At 38.5% G+C, this 14713-nt stretch overlaps 1 protein-coding gene across 2 annotated transcripts in view; it reads right to left on the bottom strand.

The window, feature by feature from the left end:
* The window catches only part of mpzl1l (myelin protein zero-like 1 like), an 81332-nt gene extending 66674 nt beyond the window's left edge, over positions 1-14658 (bottom strand). For both annotated transcript variants that reach the window (XM_028799524.2, XM_028799525.2), the window contains exon 1: positions 14535-14658. In XM_028799524.2, the coding sequence (XP_028655357.2) occupies positions 14535-14604 (70 nt within the window). In that variant the 5' untranslated portion in view covers positions 14605-14658. The remainder of the gene's footprint in view (positions 1-14534) is intronic.
* Positions 14659-14713: the final 55 nt, after the last annotated feature.

The following is a 14713-nucleotide window of genomic DNA, read 5'->3' as shown; positions in this document are numbered from 1 at the left end:
TTGCGATGATACAAGTTTTTTCCTGCAACGAGACGTGATCTTTGGAAGAGAGATCTTTTGAAGAGAGTCAGAGAGACACTTTCACGTCCCGCGAGACGGACAAGTCAACTTACAACCTTTGGAAGCAAGTCCCGTGATACACATGCAGAGTAGGTTAGAGATAATTAAAGTAGGAAAATTCAAAAGTCTCAAAAAAATGAGAGAAAAGATCGCATTAGCGCAAACAAATGTAAAATATTACTTGGTGAAATAACAGAGCGGCGAAAAGAGATCGCATAGTGTTTGAGAAACGTTCGAAGCGCCGCCAAAAAAAAATGCAGATCACGTGGCACGGCAGCAGCAGCAAGCCAGCAGCTGATCGAGCAAAGAGGATGTAAAAAAAAAAAAAAACTATTTGTTTCCTATTGTATCATCGTTAATTGTTCAGCAGAGATACTTTCAACTTAGTATAATTAATATGAGGTACTTATTGCTTCATTACCTGATGAATTTTCCAAATCATGAGTGATCTGTCAACAACCACATTCTGCTCAAGTATGTAAACCGCAAAGAATCTCTATATCAGTGTTCCAAAGAGCAGTTCTGAAATTATTTATCATTACCATTTCTTACCACTCCTGCAAAGTGATAGACAAGTATTTGTCAACTAAATTCAAACTTCTGAGAAGAAAGCTAAAAACATTTATCACTCACGATCTGTTATACCGAAGGAATTTCATGTAAAGGTTATATTGGCCGGACCATTTCTAGTTCAGCTTTACAAATTATGCTTCGATATAACAAGAAGTACAAAGAAAGCCAGCAGCTGGACATAAACTGAAACAAAACTTACAAGGTGCAAGGTCCTGATACATTGGTCTTGTACCCTGGAAATCTGGTGAATGTCAGCTTTGAAAGTTGCCCAACACTCTTGTTATACTAGACATGCATAGTTTACCGATTTAGTCCAGTCATCACTTCCATATGCTTTAAAATCAGAGGCCCTGAGTTGCCACGTAAGCTTGCATATTATAATCTTTTTAGCTAGCCAATAAAAGATGTCATTTTGCTTGACTTCTCACTATGTTCATAATGGCTAACACGGTACAACACCCTAGTACTACTATAACACAGTAAAGTTGCTTTTCACTTCAAGCAATTCATGTTACGACAGCCCATATTCAGCTCCCCCTGCCACTGCAAATGCTGTTCCAACAGCCAACCTCAGTCATGTGGGATGACAGTGTGTGCAACTAAATGTGTAAACGCTATCTCAGAGACAATGTAAAGGGGTCAAAAAGTACTTGATTTGCCTAATGGCAGGAATATTTCTTTAAAAACAAAGAAAAAATATTTTTCATACATATTGATTAATTTCAGGGTTTGGCTGATGTTGACAACTGCTGTAAAAACTCTGAACTCCAAAAGCTGGAAGCTAAATAGTTAAGAGTTCACCCAAAATCAAATCAGCTCCTAAGACTAAGGAGTACAAGTAGCCCACAAAGCTTTTTATCATACAAACACGCATCTTTCTAAAAATGTCCTAAACATGTTCTAGGGATGTAAAAACTCAGCAGCTGATCGAGCAAAGAGGAGGTACAAAAAACTTTATTTGTTTCCCATTGTAACTTTGTAACATTGTAGCTCAAGCGCGTGCATAAGGAACTCCGAGTCCAGCTCAGGGCGGCGAAGGAGCAGTACAGGAGAAAGCTGGAGCAGAAGTTGCAGAATAACAGCATGAAGGAAGTGTGGGATGGGATGAAGATCATCACTGGCTGCAGCTGGAAGCGGGGTGCCACCATTGAGAGGGACATGGAGAGAGCAAACCAGATGAACAACTTCTTTAACAGGTTTGACCACCGTAACCCACTCTCACCTCGGAGTACTGATACCAGCATAGGAGAGAGTTTCCCCCAACCCACAATTACAGCAGCCCAGGTAAGCAGAGAGCTGAGGAGACTTCGTGCCAGCAAAGCAGCGGGTCCAGATAGAGTATTCCACAACTGCTGAAGGCCTATGCGTTGGAGCTGGGGAGTCCTCTACAGCGCATCTTCAACCTGAGCCTAGAACAGAGGAGAGTCCCGAGGCTTTGGAAAACATCTTGCATCACCCCAGTCCCAAGGTATCACATCCTAGTGAGCTGAATGACTTCCGGCCTGTCACTCTGACTTCACATGTGATGAAGACCATGGAGTGGCTGCTGCTTCACCACCTGAGGCCACAGGTCCGCCACGCACTCGACCCTCTGCAGTTAGCATACCAGGAGAAAATGGGAGCGGAGGATGCCATCATCTACATGCTACACCGATCACTCTGCCACTTGGACAGAGGCAGTGGTGCTGTAAGAATTATGTTTCTGGACTTCTCTAGCGCCTTCAACACCATCCAACCTGTGCTCCTCAGGGACAAGCTGACAGATATGGGAATAGATTCATACCTGGTGGCATGGATCATGGACTATCTTACAGACAGACCTCAGTATGTGTGTCTCTGGAACTGCAAGTCTGACATTGTGGTCAGCAACACAGGAGCGCCGCAGGGGACTGTACTTTCTCCGGTCCTGTTCAGCCTACATACATCGGACTTCCAATACAACTTGGAGTCCTGCCACGTGCAAAAGTTCACTGACAACACTGCTATCGTGGGCTGCATCAGGAGTGGGCAGGAGGAGGAGTATAGGTACCTAATCAAGGACTTTGTTAAATGGTGCGACTCAAACCACCTACAACTGAACACCAGCAAAACCAAAGAGCTGGTGGTGGATTTTAGGAGGACCTGGCCCCTCATGGACCCCGTGATCATCAGAGGTGACTGTGTGCAGACATATAAATACCTGGGAGTGCAACTGGATGATAAATTGGACTTGACTGCCAATACTGATGCTCTGTGTAAGAAAGGACAAAGCCGACTATACTTCCTTAGAAGGCTGGCATCCTTCAACATCTGCAATAAGATGATGCAGATGTTCTATCAGACGGTTGTGGCGTCTCTTCTACGCGGTGGTGTGCTGGGGAGGCAGCATAAAGAAGAGGGACCCCTCGCGCCTGGACAAACTGGTGAGGAAGGCAGGCTCTATTGTAGGCATGGCGCTGGACAGTTTGATATCCGTGGCAGAGCGACGGGCACTGAGCAGACTCCTGTCAATCATGGAGAATCCACTGCATCCACTAAACAGTGTCATCTCCAGACAGAGGAGCAGCTTCAGCAACAGACTGCTGTCACTTTCCTGCTCCACTGACAGACTGAGATTAACATTACACAAAGATATTGTCTGTCTGTATACCTGCATTGTTATCACTCTTTTAATTTAATATTGTTCTTTATCAGTATGCTGCTGCTGGAGTATGTGAATTTCCCCTTGGGATTAATAAAGTATCTATCTAAAAATTTTATTCCATTGAAAATTAGAAGAGTTTTTTTTTTCATAAAAATGATACTTCCTCTGTATATGGAGAAAGTAAAAATAATCAGCATGCTCTTCTGTATCCAAAAAAAAAAAACATATGGGAGAATGTCCTGCTGTGTATCCATATCAGAGTCTTACAGAGATTTAATTTTTAGAAGTCATATCCACACCATACCTCCAACAATAAAGCTAAATTGAGAGCTATAAATAAATGCTGAATAGTCGTGGACTTTGATTCATTATGATAATCTAAGAATCATTATCTGAGTCACGCCCTGACACACTCTTTATAAAGAAAATGGACAAGAGATCAAGTATAAGAAATGTAATTTGTAAATTTTTACTTTATTAAGTAAGAAATAAAAAAAAAAGATTACAAATATTAAATGAAACATGTTGTGAGATAGCAGGACCTGTCAAGTACCTATTCTTCTCTTTCTGTCTCCACACAAGAAGATGAGCGTTTTGAAAACATAGCACTCTATTGCTTAATAGCAAAATGTTCTGCAAAATGTACACATCAAAAATATATACTTTACCTTATCCAATTATATTTTACTAAAACACAATGGCACAAACATACATACAAAATACATACTGAAACCTTTACATGAATCATTCACATCTACAGCTCCATAAAAATTACTTGGAATTTTAAACAGATATAATATATGGCCATGTATCCTATCTTAACCCTTTAATAATAAACTTCATTGCATGACCAGGTTATTGCTTAACTGCATCCAGAACCCAGAACAGCAATTTTTCTTCTTTTCTTAATGGAGAATTAGGTTTACGGAGTTTCTATACATTATGCCCCATAACTGAACTAAAAAATAACATGTAGTTTCCAGCACAGGCTAAACTTCCCGCTGTCACATTAGAAAGAGTAAAAACACGAACTATAACAGAAATAACAATATGTTATTATTGCTTTTATTTATTTGTAGTATTTAAAATTCAACCCACAAGAATAAAAGGTCCCAAAATTCATATGCAAGCTACATTTGCTGCAAGTCCCTGAAAAATGTACAGCTACGTCTGTAATAAATAAAAACCAGGAGACCACATGAACCTTGGCAATGAATGAACGCACGCTAGGATAGCTGTCTAGGGCCACTTGTTTTTCCCCAGTGTTACACATTATTGCCCCAAAACGCAATGCAAATACTTTAACAGATTCCAATGGCACCATCAGCTAAAAGATCCCACACAGAATCATCAAGCCAAGTGTAGAAAATTCATCAGCATCAGGTGAACACTTTTTGGTTGTTTTTACTTTTTTTGCATTTGCAAAAACTTTTTACCTCGACAAATTGTCTTCTATGGCCATTATTGACATTAGTGAACATTGTTTTCCAGAAGTGAATTGCTGTTTATTTTCAGACAACTATGAAATAATCAATGAAAGAAAAGCCACACTGATAATCACTCACACTGTTTCACTATGCGTGATGAAGGAAAAAAATTAATCTGAAAAACTCTTTGCACTCCATTTATTTCTGTTAGGTAAACAATGACTACAAACTCACTTGAAATACCATTACAATATTTTCCACACCCTGTGGAATACAAAGTACAAATCTAACATGAATATGATGTGAGGAAGGGAGAACATGCAAAATGGCACATATTGCCAGCTCACACACAATTTTCACAGAAGTCCTGACAATGAACACAAATGTGAGGATAAAAGGTTGACTTTCTTCCTTAAAAATGGAAGGACTAATGTAGGGTGGTAGCCTACTTGACTATAAACGATTTGCTGGTTCATATACAGTATTACACACACATACAAACAACCTCACACATATTTAATCACATATTTGATTCAATGGGAGGTGCATACACAAACACAAAGAAATACATCAAACACCTGGCACACTTACTACATACTATTCTTATCTGGAGAAAGATCACATTCAATTGACAGGGAAAGACAGTGGGAATGCTGATGCGACTCAAGAGCTTTTCACGGGCAATGTGAGAAAAGTAATTGCACTTTAAATAGCAAGCAAGTTACTTGCTCAAAATACAAGTCTACTCTGTACTGAACTGTAAACAAAATGAGATGTTCTTTTGTTTTTCCTTTTTTTGCCTATGGGGCTATGTAATGTTCCAGAAATAAAAATAAAAGTTACACGTTTTGAAAATAAAAAATACATTTTTTTATCTATTTATTTATTTATGTAATTTTGAGTTATTTTCCTCCAAAATAATATTCCACTCCAAAAAGAATTTTGTTTGAGCTTCTTTTAGAATCTAAAAAACCATATTTTACATATTAAAATTTTTTTTTGTAAAGAAATACTGCAGTCCATTTTCCTTACTCATGGGAGCAGGACAGGGAGTAGAAGAGGAAGAGCTGCACACCGACCGCCTCTGGGTCTGCTCGCTCTTCTGTAGCTGTGGGCTTTTCCATCAATCATAAGTCATAACACTGGAAAATTGAGATTTAAAAATGGTATTTGTCTACGCAAAAAGCTTTCTGAATGCCAGCAGGACCAGCTTTTTGTCATGAGCGGAGTCAAATGACTTGATTCACTAAAAAACATCAGCACGTCCTTCAATGCCCTATCTTTTCTTCATTTTTACTTCTGTTTATACAGATCCAGTAAGGACCAGGTAATACACAGTATGACAAAAAAATAAATAAATAAACCAAGACATTTTCATAATAGCTCTGAGTAAATGTAAACATATCTGCTTTTTAAGGATGTATGCCACATAATGCACACTAAGAAACAACTGTTCGTTTTACAAGTCCAAATAAATTCACACCTCACAAGACATTTTGAGGAAGTTTCTTATATGCATAAAAAGTGCAATTCAAGTAAGAGCCAGAGTAATAAATTTGGGCTCTTCTGGAAAAAAGGACTTCAGTTAAAACTGCTGGTTTGAAAAAAAATGCTAGTGAGTTGCTGTGCATTCATTGACAATAAAATTGTTCTATCAAGCAAATGCTGCAATTACAGAGGCAAGTTTGCATTCCTTAGAAGGCCAAACCTCTGCTCTGATAGACTGAGCATTTCTAAAATCAAACTGAATAACAACCTGCAAATCATTTTGATAAAAAAAAAAAAAAAATGATGCTGGAATACTGTAGTGGTGAATGCTTATTTGTAAATTTGAAGAAGGGGCCGGCGTGGCCTCGAAAGCTTGGATATTGTAATCTTTTTAGTTAAAAGGTGTCATTTTGCTTGACTTCTCATTGCATCCTTTGTAAAAATTTGCCTTACTGTCAGTCCCAGTGATAATTAAAGGTCCATTCACGCCAAATTTCCAACATTTGTTTAATGTTTTCCAAGCTTTTAATGGCTTTTTGCAACTGTTTTTCAGGCTTTTTGGGGACTTACCAGGTACAGTATTTTTTCAAGGCATTTTTAAAGTGTTTTGCATGGAAAATATGATTGACATAATTTCCATTTTGTAGGTTGTGAGGTGTTGTCATGTTGTGAGGTGACTGTTGTGTCTCCAGAATGTTTTCTATGACTTTAGGACTGTTAATGGACTTTTAACTGTACTGAAGAGCAGATGTTGTCAGCATTATGTCTGCATATATCAGGTTCACTCTGTTCTTCAGCTAAGAGAGTTGAGAGGACAATTCTCGACTCTATATGAAGCAGGCAGCATTATGAAAAAAAAGCACAGTGTTGATAACCATGTAGGCAGTGATATGTGGGGCAAAAAAAAATCATTAGGTAATTTCGCAAAAAAAAAAAAAAAAAAAAATTTCAAAAAAAGCATGTGATCTGGTCATCTGTTTAGTTAGGAAGTGGTTATCGTGCACACCATTAATCAACTCAAAAAGAACTGAACATATGTTGTATTCATATACAATACATTTAATCCTGAATGTGCTAAGGGGTTAATTTGAGCCAGTGATTATTGTTGCAGCACTGTACACAAGGCAAAAAGCAAATGTGGTTGACAGTGCACTGTCCTTTTCAGTGCTCAATTGCACAGCCACGAGTATATATACATAAGAAATTTTACAAAACGAAAAGGAACCATTCAGTCCATCAAGCCCATTTGTTTAACTAAAAGCTAAGGTGCCCCAATATCTCATCCTGATACTTCTTAAAGGTTGTCAGTGTTTCTGATTTAACTACATGTCTCAGTAGTTTGTTCCAGATTTCCACAACTTTTTGCATAAAGAAGTGCTTCCTGGTGTCTTAAATGCACTCTCTTAATTTCTACTGATGTCCTCCAGTACATGATTCACCCTTAAGCTGAAAGAATTCAGCTGGATATTCATTATCAATTCCTATGAGGATTTTAAATAAATGGATTAGGCCTCCACACTCTCTCTTCTACTCAAGACAAAACTGGTTTCATTCTCTAAGTTTGTTGGTGTAGGACATGTACTTAAAAATTTCAGGGATGTACTTGCTCTCCTCTGCACAACTTCAACTGTTGTCATGTCTTTCTTATACTTTGGTGAACAGAACTGCACACAATACTCCAGAAGCAGTCTTGCTAGTGCATAATATAGTTAGAGCATAAGGTCCCTTGACTTACAGTATATTCAACAGTTTTAATTATATAACCTAACACTGAATTGCTTCTGTATATTGCTTATTCGAGGAACTTTCTGTATGACAGTGTCTCCCACCTTGTATTTATAATTGTAGTCTAGCAACAGAAACCTATTACAGGTCAAATATCCCAAATCCGGGCGGCACGGTGGCACAGTGGGTAGCGCTGGGTTCACTTCCCAGGTCCTCCCTGCGTGGAGTTTGCATGTTCTCCCTGTGTCTGCGTGGGTTTCCTCCGGGCGCTCCAGTTTCCTCCCACAGTCCAAAGACATGCAGGTTAGGTGGATTGGCGATTCTAAATTGGCCCTAGTGTGTGCTTGGTGTGTGGGTGTGTTTGTGTGTGTCCTGCGGTGGGTTGGCACCCTGCCCGGGATTGGTTCCTGCCTTGTGCCCTGTGTTGGCTGGGATTGGCTCCAGCAGACCCCCGTGACCCTGTGTTCGGATTTAGCGGGTTGGAAAATGGATGGATGGATGGATGGATATCCCAAATCCAAAATGTTTGGGACCAAAGGTATTTCAGATTTGGAACAGGGGCATCTACTTGTACATAATGAGGTATCTTAGAGACATCCTTAATCAAGTAAGGAAATGTAGCCAAAGTGTAATGATTATTCATATCATTGAGTCATTACTGATGTAACAAACATATTAAACCCTCAGGAGAGAATAATATGATGTATACATTCTAAGTTCTGCAATTGTTTATTTGCACTGAAAAACCAAAATGTGTGTATGCATCTTTCCAAGAAACTTTCAGTTTTATAAACCTGACCATGGGTTGTTGTCTTTTACCAGCTGTTTTAAAAACACTGATATCATTTTTACTGAAAACGCTCAAAAACTGCTGCGTGCAGAAGTTTTCTAAACCACTCGCTGCTAAAACGTGTCATTGAAAACAAAGACAGATAACTTTTAATTAGTTTGGGAGTGTCCTAGTCTAGTACTAAAGTGGTAAAAAAAATGGTTAGGTGTGAATGAGCCCTAATGCAGGCAAGGTTGGGCATTTTGCAGTACGTGGAATTGTCAAGCATGTCCAGTGTTAATGCTTGATTCATTACTGTGCATACGAGTCAAGGGGAGTAGCTTTTGAAAGGGAGGTCTTTTCCACTAGGAAAACTCCCAAGACATGGTACATGATATGAAAGCTTTTCCTCAAATTTCCTCCTAGTTGGTAATACAACGTTGTTTAAGAATTAGGATAAATGACAAACAAATCATGTAGTTATGAAAATTCTAAATTAAATGAGGGGAAAAAAGTTGGCCTCTACAGGTTTGAGAAATGGCTATAAAAATAGTAACGCTGACCGAGTTTTGAATAACAAAATACAAGCTTTGCTAACTTTTTGCCAAGGTCATAAGAAAACATATTGACATACACAGTACGTACAGTGACTGCTTAGTTTACAAAGATTAAATTAGGTTTGACTGACACTTTATTATATACTTGTGTAATTTTACATGAATGGTTTTCAGCATAAATACATAATCTGTAGTGGCATGTGGTTAGTGTCAAGAAGCTACAAGTGAAAATCTTATCCCTATAAGCAATACATGAAATTGCTCTAGAAGATACAGGACAATCAGTCTCTCACCTAGTAAAAAGTAGAAAACATCTGAACTGTCACATTCATTTAAAAAAATATATAACTGGTGCATAATTAAGGTAATTAAGTTAAGCCTTAACAGGAAATGCATATGTTTGATTTTGACAAAGCCACAAAATAAAAATTAAAAGATAAAGTAATGCAAAAATAAAATGGAACCAGCATATTTAATGTAGTGGCTGGCCATGATATCCAGCAACCTTGAGGGGATCCCGTGAAGTCTCAGGATGTCCCACAGGGCAGCTCAATCAACTGAATCGAAGGCTTTAGGAAAATTGACAAAGGCTGCAAGGAAACACTGCTGTTATTCGTGTTTGTGCTTGGCTGGCCTGTACACTGGTACTGTGAATGCTGTGGAGAGTAGTGGAGGCAAAACCTCTGCGTTTTTCCCAGTTGATTCTGGGGTTCATCAGGGGTGAGTTTTTGATCCTACTCTGTTCAATGCGTTCATGGACTGGGTGTTGGGCAAGGTCATGGGGCATCTGTTGGAGAAGAAAGATTCACTGATCTTGACTTTGCCAATGATGTGATAAGAGAGTGTCAACCTTGTTGAGAGGTTTACTTACCTCGGCAGTGACAGGACTCTTCCTAAGAAGTCAGTAGGTGGATTGGGAGAGCATGGGGGGGTCATGAGGTCGCTAGAAAGGGGTGTGTAGCGCTCCTGATATCTATGCAAAAGGGCAAAGGTCCAAGTCTTTAGAGTCGTGGTACTTCCTGTCTTGCTATATGGTTGTGAGACATGGACGCTATCCAGTGACCTGAGACGAAGACTGGACTCCTTTGGTACTGTGTCTCTTTGGAAAATCCTTGGTTACTGCTGGTTTGACTTTGTGTCGGATGAGTGGTTGCTCATGGAGTCCCGAATGAGGCACATTACCTGAATTGTGAGGAAGCATCAGTTATGGCACTACGGCCATGTGACGCGATTCCCCGAGGATGATCTGGCTTTTAAGATCCTCATTGTTGGGGACCCGAGTGGCTGGACCAGGCCAAGGGGTCACCCACGTAACACCTGGCTGCAGCAGATACAGGGTCATTTCTGGAAGATGGGACTGGACAGTGTCTTCCTGGGGGGTTTTCCAACCAGGATCCCAAGCTGCTTTGTTGTGTGATGGGTGCGGCAACACACTGTACCAGTGCATGTTCCACAACCTGACCTGATATTTAATGTGTGTGTATACAGAAATATTTGTAATATTTATCCAACTCGTTCTTCTATTAGACTACACACAGATAAATCGCAATTATACTCGATACTGTAAAAATACATATCTTAATAAAAGGCAACATTTGTTTATTTGCTGTACAACTAAATTTAATTCATTAAAATATTGGACTCCAATGGCAATAACATTAAATAAATGCCACTTATACTTTTTTTTCATTTCTGGTTATCCTCTAAAACCTTTTTATGCAGTATTCAACTGATTCCTGTGTTTCCATAGTTCCACAGCAATAATCTCCGAATTTAACATCATGTCCTTTGAAAAATCCATACAGCATTTCTCAGTGTTACTTATTTTAGCTTTTGTTACAGCACAATTGTACTCCTTATTCTTTCAATTTGCTATTACACTATTCTGGAAAAGTGTCTTGTGAATGTACAAGTTAATCATAGCACAATTCAGATGTTTTTACTTACTTGCTGGGCGTTTCCTCACCTTATTCTATACTCATCACTAATCTGTCTTTTCAAAATTGTCTTCAAAAGCTTTGACCAAAAGGATGTCAGAAAGGTACTTAAACAAAAATCAAAAAAGCTCGGGTTCAGACAGAATAAGTGGCCATCTGCTTTATTACTGTGCAGAGGAGCTCTCTCCAATATTCACTCCATATATGAAATGTCCTTGGATGTATCACAAGTGCCCAGCCTATGGAAACGGGCAACTGTTATTCCATTATTCCATTGGCAAAAACTGCACACCCCAAAGCATGAAATGACTTTAGATCATTGGCATTAGCTTCTCATAACATGAAATCCTTTGAGAAGTTAATTAAGAAACAACTACTTAACAAAATTGAAGCTCTTCTGGACCCTCACCAATGTAAAAACAGAGCAAAGAGGGGTGTGGAGGATGCCTCATCAGCACTTTTGAATTCATTGTATGAGCACTTGGAAGGATCAAAAAACCATGCAAGATTGCGGTTTACAGACTTTTTGCCAGCTTTTAACACAATCCAGCCCCATGTTTTACTTGAGAAACTGATAGATCAATTCTGTTTGGACCCTAACTTGTTGAGGTGGACTCTTAAACAAACAAGAGCACAAAGAGTAGGTGTCAATGGCTGTTTCTCAGATAGCCCAAGTATATCTGTGAGCACTCTAAGGTTGTTGCTTACCTCCTCTTTTGTTTATCCTGTATACAAATGACTTCAGGAGTTTACACAAGGACAGACATATCCTGAAATTTTCAGACGACTCTCATTGTGAATCTTCTACATGTTAAGGAAGACAGCCTATTGTCAATGAGTTTGTACAATGGTGTGATCACTCAAATTTACGACTCAAAATTTCAAAGACAAAAGATATGGTTGTAGATTTCAGGTGCTCTCCACCATCCACTGTCTCCCCTTTAATTAAAGTTGAAACAGTAGAGATTATAGAACAATACAAATACCTGGGAACAATCATCAATAACAAACTAAACTTTAAACGTAACTCAAATTTGTAAAAGAAGGGCAGTCACAACTTTTCTTTTTTGGGAAATTCAGTTGTTTTAAAGTGGACAACCATAATGACACATTTTTATGTCCTTTACTGAATCCATTGTTACATTTGCTTTTATCTGTTGATTTGGCAACCTCAGCAGTTAAGAATATAAATGATCTGAACAACATTATAAAAATGTGCAGTCAGATTATTGGTTCACAGCAGACGTCTTTCACTGAAATGTACTGGAAACGGGTTAGAAAGAAAGCCAAGTTAATTCTGTCAGACAGTAGCCATCCTCTTTGCTCTACATTGTAGCTGTTGCCATTAGACTGCAGATTTAGGTTTCCAAAGGTAAAGAGCAACAGATTTAAGAACTCCTATTCCTAGAGCTATAAGCATTTTAAATTCTGTTACTTGTAGGGATGCTGCTAAATGTTAAATTCTGCATTATTACTTTGTGTACTGTTGATAGTAATTATGCGTCTTTGTATTGATCGAGTGTGTGTTCATGCAATAATACTGGTTGTCAAATGTTGCGTCTTTATTTGTCCATTGGGTCTCTTTTATAATGTCTTCTCTTTTTGTACTTTCCTGCTGCCAAAAACATTCCCTCTGGGAAAATAATGTCTACCTATACCTAAACCTAAACCCGTAACAAACCTAATTAATGATTTGTAAAATGATGGCAGAACTATTTCAATTGACAACAAATACAGGTCTGTTGGGACTTGAATGTCATTTTATGTTTAAATAATTAAAAACAAAAAAGCAGAATTTAACACAATAATAGCAAGTACAAAGTATGTTACTAATCTAAAAAGTGTTAGCAAGAATTGATGCTATATGGCAAACAATCACTGAACCCTGACAATATTTATTGCACTCACACAGCTTTCACCATGACAACAACAAAAATAGCAACACAAGACTTCGATCTTAACAAAATGAAAGAGTGACAAGTCTGATGAGATTTCCTGCCATGACACGTGGAGTCTTTTGTACCCTCTAAAGAGACCTGGACTGTTTCCACCCTCATCACTGCACAGCCAATCATGCCAACACCTTACACATCACCCGGTCTGTTTAATGCACACTGCCCATAACCTTTAATCATTGCAAAACTGCCACTTAAGTAATTAGTTGCTGTCATCACCTGTGATACCACTGCAGAATGCCAGCTGTGCCAGAGTAATTGCCATCTTCAGTGATCCCACTCTTAAGAGTTGAGAGACAGCAAACACATTTCAGTTATTCCCTATTGGTTACCAAAATATCTACTGTGTTAATAACAGAGTGTGACTTTTATATGCGGAGACCAGTTTGGTTATTAAATTGCTGCAGATACATTATGCCTAAGTAAGACATTTTCTGATTAAACATTTAAAATATATAATATACAGGACCTCTTGCATTTTAACCATTGTTGCAGTCTCCAGCAAGGTTTAGGGAAAAGAAAGTGTCCTCTTCTTGTCACACACAACTACACTTTGAAATGGTACACTTACACGGGACAATGTAATTTATACTGATAAAATCTCTCACACGTAACAGGAAACAACCTTGTTTGCAAAAGTTGTATGACATAATAGATCCATTTGGTGTACCTAAGAACCATTACTCAAGCAAGTCATCAATCTTGACAAACTCACTGACGACGAGGCTAGGCCCGTATACACAAAAAATCATAAGCATAAAAACAAGCATTTATGACACGACACCAAGCCATATTTGGCAACGAATAAGCTCCAGAGATTATAAGCAGCTACACGAAATATCATAAATGTAAACCGCAAGAAAATGTGCATCAGAAGTAGTACAACTTTAGAGATCTCAAAAGCTACCTAAGTAAAAAGGGAAAGCACATTTACAGAAAAAGTAACATAAAACAATGTAATAGAACTGAATGCGTTGTTTCTTGTTTATACCACCTTCGAAAACACTGCCGGTTAAAAGTTTAATGGTGCTGCTGTTTTAATGTATTTCCCAAAGAACTCGTTATCTCGCGCACTCATTCACTCACTAGCCAACGCTTCTCACCTGAAACCGGCTCAACCAGTCGTCAGTCACAGTAACGTTGTATCTATCTTTTCCTAAAGGCACTCCGGCATTTAAGTCTCCGTAAGGATCGCCATTATTTTGCGTACATTTTTGTAACTCCTAAATGCAGCAACAATGTGGCAGAAAATATAAATTACACTACGATGACTTGAGTTAAAAGAGAAAATCATCATGAGCCATCTTACACCGAGTGCATAGTGTAGATTTATCTATTAAAAATTGATCAAAATACAAATATACATACCAAATCAGTCACATTTCAATACCGATATGATCAGTGATCTTAAAGTACTTACCAAGAAAAAACAATTGTATTCCAACGTATAATCCCAATATCTGAGACAAATACGAAGTCTTCGTCTCCATTGTGCAACTACAACCCAGGCTCTTTCCTGCCTTTTTTCTCCACCCCTACCAGTGTGTTTTCCCATGAAAAGATATTGATTGGTGGATAGCATTACGGCTATTGGTGTCT

The sequence above is a fragment of the Erpetoichthys calabaricus genome, chromosome 4 (genome assembly GCF_900747795.2).
Source record: "Erpetoichthys calabaricus chromosome 4, fErpCal1.3, whole genome shotgun sequence".
NCBI lineage: Eukaryota > Metazoa > Chordata > Cladistia > Polypteriformes > Polypteridae > Erpetoichthys > Erpetoichthys calabaricus.
This window is presented reverse-complemented; position numbering and strand designations above follow the sequence as displayed.